Below are 8,323 nucleotides of genomic sequence, written 5' to 3' on the forward strand. Positions count from 1 at the left end.
TGCCACTGCACTCCAGCCTGGGTGGAGAGGAGTTGACACCAACCTAGCCCTGGAGCTGAGTAGACAGCTCTGCATTTCTAGAGGAGGGTGAGGAGTGAGCGAGGAGTCCTTGAGCAGGACAAGGGAGGGCAGAGAGAGCAACTAGGACCAGGTGGACAAATGGGTGAAAAGGAAACACAGGGAAAGGTAGAGTTGAGAACGAAGGTGGGCTCCTTTGAACAGAGGCTCTGAGTCTTCCTTTGCCAAGCTCAGGTTGGAGCTCTGGTTGGAGACTCCATCTCAAAACAAACAAACAAACAAACAAAAAACATTGCTTTAAACGTGAAAGTTGACGGAACTCAGTTAATGTATGAGCAATATCCTCTCACTCCCACTGGTCTCCCCCTTGGCCCAGGCACTTGTCGCTGTCTACAGAGAAGGGAGCTCTAGACTCCTAATCGGCCTCTCCACCCTCTCCACTCAAGTGCATCCTATACCTGGCTGTGCTGCAAACATAGTGTCCCCAGAACAAGGATCTTCATGTGTGCCAGCTGCAGAGAAAACACCTCTGCCCTCGTAATACCTCGTCCACGCGCAATCTGCCTTCCTTACTTTCCTGGCCTGGCCTCTCACCTCCATGTACCTCCATGTGTTTTGGACACATTAGCTCCCATTCCCCACCTTTGGCCTCTGCTTCTACTCTGTTCTTAAGATGTTCTCACTTGACACTTTTCGATGAATCTCCTTCCTCCATGGCTGGGCTTGGGCTCTACTTTCTGAACTTCTAGGATGTTTGGGTGCTCATTCCATGTTGTCAAGCACAGCTTTATATGCATTGATTGATATTAAAGATTTGCTTTCCTTGTATTATACCTACACATAACAGAACTGTAGGCCTTGCGCCATCCTACAAATGTTTTTGAAATGTTACTCCTTGTGTATAACAGACTCTGGAGGATAGAGATCGACCTTATCCCATTTCCTGTACCCAGTACCATGACAGAATGGAAGAACTGGGAACTGATGATGACAGTTAACATTAATTGTACGCTTACTGTTTGCTAGGCACTCCATAAATACTTTATCTGACTAATCTCATCCTCCTAACAACTCTATAACTCTATGAGATAGGCAGTTTTGTTTCCAGTTTTACAGACGAGAACACTGAGCCTCACCCCCACCCCCAGTCTATGTAGCTTGCCCAAGGTCACTCCCACTGGTCTCCCCCTTGGCCCAGGCACTTGTCGCTGTCTACAGAGAAGGGAGCTCTAGACTCCTAATCGGCAGCTAGTCACGGCAGAGCTTGGTGTTCAAACCCAAGGGCAGTGCGGCTTTATCTGTGCTTCTCACCAGGACTGCAGAACTTTCCCTCAGAAAATGGGCTGGTCAATAGAAGCTACAATCATTATTTTTAATCAACAATTACCAAATCACAGAGTCCTAAAGTTGGAGGAGACTTTGAAGTTCATCTACCCAACGTGCAATGAAAGCTGAGATTCCTTTTGTAAGTCCATCTCCCCTGAAAGCCTTGGCTGGACTTCTCATGGCCAGAAGGGCTGTCTGCTCAATGGCAGTTTACTCCTTTTATAGTTCTTTTTCTATTGAGGTTTATTTCCCTGTTATTTATACTCATTGATCGTAGTTTCCCCTCTGGAATAACTCAGAATGATCTTTTATTGCTATGGTCAACAATTTGAGAAACACCAGCTGTGAACTTTAAAGCAATGGTTTCAAAGCCAAATGATAAGGCTTTAATAAATCGTGAAGCTTTGGACAAAAACGTCTGGGGAAAAAAAGGAAGAACAATTTGAAAAAGACAAAAAAAAAAAAAAAAAATCCACCTTTACAAGCCACCAGAGAGCTACACAATGGTAGAAGATTTAAACTTCTATAACCCAATGGGATTTTTTTAGTTTCCCTACTGGAAATTCCCATAGTCTAGAAGGCTGGGTTTCTGGACTAGCAAAATTGCTCTTTCTGTAATCATTGCCAATAATGCAAGAGGGGTGTGTGTGTGTGTGTGTGTGTGTGTGATAGGCATTCTTTTACCATGGAGTAGTGTCCAACCTGAGCTTTGTTGTGGCATACAATGATGGAGTGATTTCAGGCCCCCCAAGTTTGATTACATAGTAAACGGCCTTGCTGTTCCCAGGGAGAAAGTCTGAGGTCTACAGCAACTAGAGGAGCATATGTGTAAAAGTCAGAGGATCTAAACGATGCATGTAAAAGACACCGACTCAACCCTGGACCTGAGTAGTCAGCTCTGCATTTCTAGAGGAGAGCAAGGAGTGAGTGAGGAGCCCCTGACCAGGACAAGGGAGGGCAGAGAGAGCAACTAGGATCAGGTGGACAAATAGGCGAAAAGGAAATACAGAGAAAGGTGGAGTTAAGAACAAAGCTGGGCTCCTTTGAAGGGAGGCTCTGAGTTTTCCTTTGATTTTAGCTCATCTAGGGAGAAAGCCTGGCTAATACTAGTGAGAAACTGATAGGTAAAATTACAGGTAAGTTGATCTTCTTTTTTAATTCACAACATTATAGAAACATATCCCCTGTAATTTCTCTGCGCTACTGAAAGCCAGTTGGTTTGAATATACATTTTTGACCATTTTAAAGACTAACTATACAGGTAAGAAGTCATAAAATACTAGAATATTAGGTTTTACTAAATATATATCAAGGTTTGAGAGTATGCTTTCCAATTACAATCTCTCTCTCTCTGTTTCTCTCTCTCTCTCTCTCTCTCACTCTTTTTTGTTATGTACCTTATGTTTGTCAAGTAGTTGCTGGATTTCCTCTTTGGAAGACACGATGATTTTCTGGTCTCCTGCCATCTTCTCCTGACCAGTTTCTAGCAGGTCAGCCAGATCTTGTAGGGCCCTCTCATACTGACTCTTGAGTGTAAGATTCTGGTTCAGGCCACTCCTCCGAGAGCCAATGGTCATCATCAGCTCATCATACATGTCCTAACAGGTAGAGACCACAAGACTCACTCTCAATTCATATTGTGACAACTCTCTAAAAGCATATGAACTATGAACGTACTAAGCCCAAGACCCAACCAAGAAAACGCCTTCAGGGATGTGCCCTGTGGAAATGCTCTGCCTGTAGACCATCTGCTTGTCTTTCCTATGAGCCTTACTTTGAAAACATGTTTCACAAAAAAATAACCTTTGGACCTTTATTCTCATGCCTGTGATATATTTGCTGTGACTTTACAGTGTCGTGATACCTGGTAGTTCAAGTTCTTTCATTAATCTTATTTAGTATTCTTATCTTTCTGTTTTAAATTTTATTTTATTTTTAACTGACAATAAAGCACAATGGAGAAACTGAAAAAAACTGAATTGATAAAAATGTAAGTATGAAGTGACTGAGTGAAAAGATAAAATAAATATTCAATAAATAATGTGGAAACAACTCAACTCTTTGAAGAAAAATAATGTCTTATCTCATGGCACATATCAAAACGCAATTTAGACTGACTACAAAATAAAAATTTAGTAAGTTAAAATGTGAAAGGAAATAAAGATGTGTCTACAAAAAATAAGCTTAATATTTTAAGATTTTAAAGGACATGCAAAAGTATTTCCTAGAAATGACATATGAGGTAGATTTGACAACTGTTTTCTCAAGGTATTAATTGTTTATGATGAAATGTGGGGTAAAACTGTTGAAAAAGTGTCCACGGGGCTGAGGGACATATCATAGAAAATGTAATTCCCATTTTTACAGTGTTCTCAACATTCACATAATTTCAGAGCAACTGAATATAGTATCCTTAACATTTTCCTGCTAAATAACAATCATATTTGGGACTATCCGTCAAACAAGGAGCTAGAGGGTTTAATGTGCGCAGAAAGAGTCACAAACTTAAGAAGGCAATATTTTTGCCAAATGTGGTGGGGTAAATAACTATTTAAACTGGAAAGACATTTTAGGAGATGATGACACACCAAACACAAAATTTATTTGAGGCATATGGACCTGATTAACATATCACATTAAGGTTTAGCCTGCCAAAATGGCTCGATCTGGAAAAGTTCAATTTTAATGCCTATTTACGGCAATGACATTTGACTCTTACACCTGATGCTTAAGTGCTGTCGGAAAACTGTCTAAAAAAGTACAAAGTGGGGGTGTTGGGCTTATGACATTATGAAATGTTAGATAAAGGAGAGATACAGTTAAAATAAAAATGTTCTTTTGTTTATAAGGCCTATTTTGTTTTCTCAAAGAAAGAACTCATAAGCCTGTACTGGACTGAGGTTACAAATTCTCAATAGTTCTGCATACACAGAAAATCTAACATGTGTGTCTGTGTGACCATACATAATTGTACACAATTTCTTCTTGATCGAACATAACTGCATTGCCTAGCTGTTGCTAAATTTTGCTGGTTTAACATCCGAAGATCTTCTTCCTACCCCAATATCAGATTCTTGCCTAACTGTCAGATCTAGGAAAGGAAATTAACCCAAAGCATTATTCTCTATTCCTGAAAGGATGATAGGAAGTCTGTTTAGATTTCAATTACCTTCCAGTTTAATTTTTGTTGTTGTTGTAGTTCTAGAATGGAAACAATGTTTCCATTCCATTCAAACATATATGGAGGATAAACTATAGTTCTTACCTTAGAAAAAAACACTTTCTAAAAAGTATTACTTTAATTATTTGCTTTTTAAAATAGTATTTGAAGAGACAGTGCAATACAAGGATAGATATCACTTTCTTAAATTTTTCTAGCTAGGATTAAAAATTATTCTATTTTCTACAGTAGAAAATAATATGCCACAACTAAACTATACTGCAATGCTTGCAATGCTTAACCATGAGAATAATAATAAAGTAACTGTCAGAAAAACATATAAATCTTAGAAGCATGAAAACAACTCACTTTCTTGTACTAAAAGTACAAGAAACTGCCATCTTCTCCTTCAGAAAATTTTCTAAGCTTCAGAAAATTTTCTAAGAGTTACTTGGCAGAAAGGTTAGGACCTAAGTGGCATGAATTTTATTTTAAAAAAAGCCTAGAAAAATAAAGAAAGTGATTTTTTCTCGACTTCATGTTCGATGTACCCCTGCAGCTGAATACTACTGGCTGAAGGCTGCACCTGGAGTTTGGAGAGTTCTTGCATGGATGGCTGCTCAATCTGTAACTTGTCACCACGCCTCTTTAATTCAATGATTCCTGCATCCAATTCTTTGAGTCCATCTTCAGCCTGTTGTATTGCCTAGGTAAGATCCATGATATTTTATTAAAACTCCCACAGACAATTTCCCCACAGAAGATGTGATTATTGTGCCTCTTTCTGTGTTCCTCCTCTCCACATAAAACATTCCCAATATATACAAAAAGGAATTATTTCAATGAAACAAACAAACAAAAGCCATGTTTACAGACTATATAGAAAAGAGAAGAAGGCCCCTTATTAGTACAGAGCAGTTATCTTACAGATAATGAGGCAGGAGAAAGTCAGGGTAGAGGGCTGGGAGAAGGATGTCTTGCTTAAACAAAAAAGGGAGTGTTTGAAAAGCAACACTTGAAAAAAAAAAAAGGAGCATGATTTAGGACATAGTCAAAAAAAGGTATTTGCCTGAGGTTTTCTGAGGGACCATGTTCTGCTGCCCTTGAAACGTAGTTGTGAGCATCTTTGGAGAGAGATTCAGCGAGGCAACAAAAAATATATTACAGCATGGTCAAGGAATCTGTGCTCCTTGTTGTGAAGTGGAAAATCAATCAACAAGTGTTCAAGTGGCAGTTATTGCTAAGCCTTGTCTTCCCAGTGTGAGGTCTGTAGAAGCAGAACAAGATCTCATCCTGTCCTTCAAGGAGCTGATGGTCTGGTTAGGAAGCCAGAGTAAACAGAGAAAAATAAAGCAAGGCTGACTGTAAGTAAGTACAAAACTCGATAATGCAACTCATCCCCATTAGTGGAGATTAGAGAAGGGAGACACCAGACCACAAACCCTGGAGCAGGCATTTGGAAAGAGGGCAACAGAGGTTGCCCCTGAAGGAGGACAAAAACAAGCCTCCAGATGGCAGATGAAACACATGTGTCCAGTGTTCTCTTTCCTGAAAACCCCCTACAGCCAGAGTGAGTATTTTGTTTGCTTGTTTTTTGGCATATTTTTCCCCATAAATCTAAAAGGACAGGGGAACAGAAAAGAAAACAATGCTAACAATATGTTGGGAGCTAGAAGTCAAAAGAATACATGATAATTGGCTTAGGAAATCTGGGGAAGCTGAATTCTAAACCAGTGGAGGATCTCCACCACCCAATTCAGAGCAAGAGAAATCTCCAGAACTCTGGGTGAAGTGAGCTGGTGTGCTAAGTAAGGAGGGTTAGTGAAGAGCTGCTTAAAGGACAGTTAACCCACAGATGCTCCTCCTTATTCCATACTGTCCCTTTTTCTTCCCGTGTAAAAGACTGAAAGTTTGTTTTCTGGAGAACGTCAAACAGACTGAGGGACACTGGACACAGCTGTGAGCTTGAGTGCTGGACTGAAAGCAAGGGATGAAATAACTGGATGCTCCCTGAATGCTGAATGTGGGGCCCCTGAGTCTTCTCTTCCTGGAGCAAGAAGGGCTGCAGCCAGGGCTCTAGTATCCAGACAGGAGAGGGAAAAATATCTGAAAACACCAATAAGACAGGCCTGACAATTTGACAGAAGGATTCTCTAACAAATAAATGGTCCACAGAGACCATCCTGCAGGAACTCTTGAAATTGTCATGTTCCATCCACACACAGAGTTCCCTTTCAGCTGTTTAGTCCTCCATCCTAAACCTGAATAGATAACAAAAGATTTCAATATGCCTTTCGATGACATGAAAGACGGGGACTAACAGAAGCAAACAAATAAAAGCAAGCTGGAGGAAAACAGATTATACAGGAAAAGTAGAACTTCAAACATAAAAACCATTAATACATCCAGAAAGATATAAACGATAATGTATTCATTAAAAAAAAATCAAAAACACTACAAAAAGGATCATTCAGAGAACCAAAACGAGTTTTGGGAAAATTAAATACAAGAGAGCAGAAATGCCAAACTCCATATAAGGGTCTGGAGTTGAAATTAAGGAAGTTTGTCAAAAAGAAGAGCAAAAACACAGAGAAAGGGCTCTTGGTAAGAGAATTCAAGGATTGAACCAGAGTATCTGACAAAAAGGAGTTTTCCAGAAAAGAAGACAGGTAAAATGGAGGAAAGAAACATATTAAATAAATCATTAGAACATTTTCCAGAACAGAAAGATGAGAGCTGCCAAATCAGAAGAGCCCCTTGAGCTCCGAGCCCAGTGGATAAAAATAGATCCTCCCCAAGGCGTGTGATTGTGCAATTTCAGGACACTGGAACCCTTTGGGGACTAGAATGTCTTTAGATTCCTTAAGACAACACTGGGAGCTAGAAAACAATGGACAAAAAGCCTTGAAACTCCAAAAGAATTCATATTCAACAAATGACCCTGAAGGATGACATAAAAATAGCAAAGTGATCAATAAAGTGTGAACATGGTATAACAACATTTTCAGACATACATTTGGTACACTTCTCATACACCCTTTCTAAGAAAGGATATGCACTAACCAAACAAGGAAGCAATGCAGTAAAGAGAAAGACTTGGGATTCAGAAGAGAGAAGATCCAACATAGGAAGAAATGAAGGGATTCTCAGGAGGGTGGTGAAGGGAGATCCAAGAAGACAACTGTGCACCAGGCTTATGAGGCAAGAGAACTGCTCTGGATTGGAACAGCATGACTCAAGAGATGACTATATTGAGTGAGGTGTGTCTTCCCCATGCCTTCTGCTGTTATTGCCTTTTTAATCTAAATTGGGTGGGCACGGATTTAGCACGTTCATTAGTTGCGTTCCATTTATTCAAAGAAAAAAAATCTAATTGGTTATTTCTTCAACTGTGACATTCAGTTACATTGGTCAAAAATTAGTGAAAATGATTGCTTGCGATCATACATATCTTATAATTCATATTAGAAATCCAAAGCAAGTCAGCACTACAACTGCTCCAGTCTTTTTTGGAATCACACACTATAGGCCAAGAAAAAAAAAAAAAAGTCCCTTCATGTGGAAGATATGACAGAAAATAAAGAGATTTTTAATGGGGGGAAATGAGAAATCTCTTTAAAAAGCAGATGAAATTATGGTCAAGAAAAATGCACAGCCAGATGCAGTGGCTCACACCCATAATCCCAACACTTTGGGAGGCTGAGATGGGAGAACTGCATGAGCCCAGGAGTACAAGAGCAGCCTGGGCAACAAAGTGAGACCCTATCTCCATACACACACACACACACACACACACACACACACACACACACACACACA

The 8,323-nt window shown here is 39.8% G+C and overlaps 1 protein-coding gene across 1 annotated transcript in view; it reads right to left on the reverse strand.

Moving 5' to 3' along the window:
* Positions 1 to 8,323, reverse strand: part of SYNE1 (spectrin repeat containing nuclear envelope protein 1) — a 524,167-nt gene that overhangs the window by 119,464 nt on the left and 396,380 nt on the right. The window contains exons 104-105 of the mRNA XM_026454397.1: positions 5,091 to 5,210; positions 2,742 to 2,942 (exon numbers count right to left, since the gene is read on the reverse strand). Coding sequence (XP_026310182.1) covers positions 2,742 to 2,942; positions 5,091 to 5,210 — 321 coding nt within the window. The remainder of the gene's footprint in view (positions 1 to 2,741; positions 2,943 to 5,090; positions 5,211 to 8,323) is intronic.

Source organism: Piliocolobus tephrosceles, chromosome 5 (genome assembly GCF_002776525.5).
Source record: "Piliocolobus tephrosceles isolate RC106 chromosome 5, ASM277652v3, whole genome shotgun sequence".
Taxonomy (NCBI): domain Eukaryota; kingdom Metazoa; phylum Chordata; class Mammalia; order Primates; family Cercopithecidae; genus Piliocolobus; species Piliocolobus tephrosceles.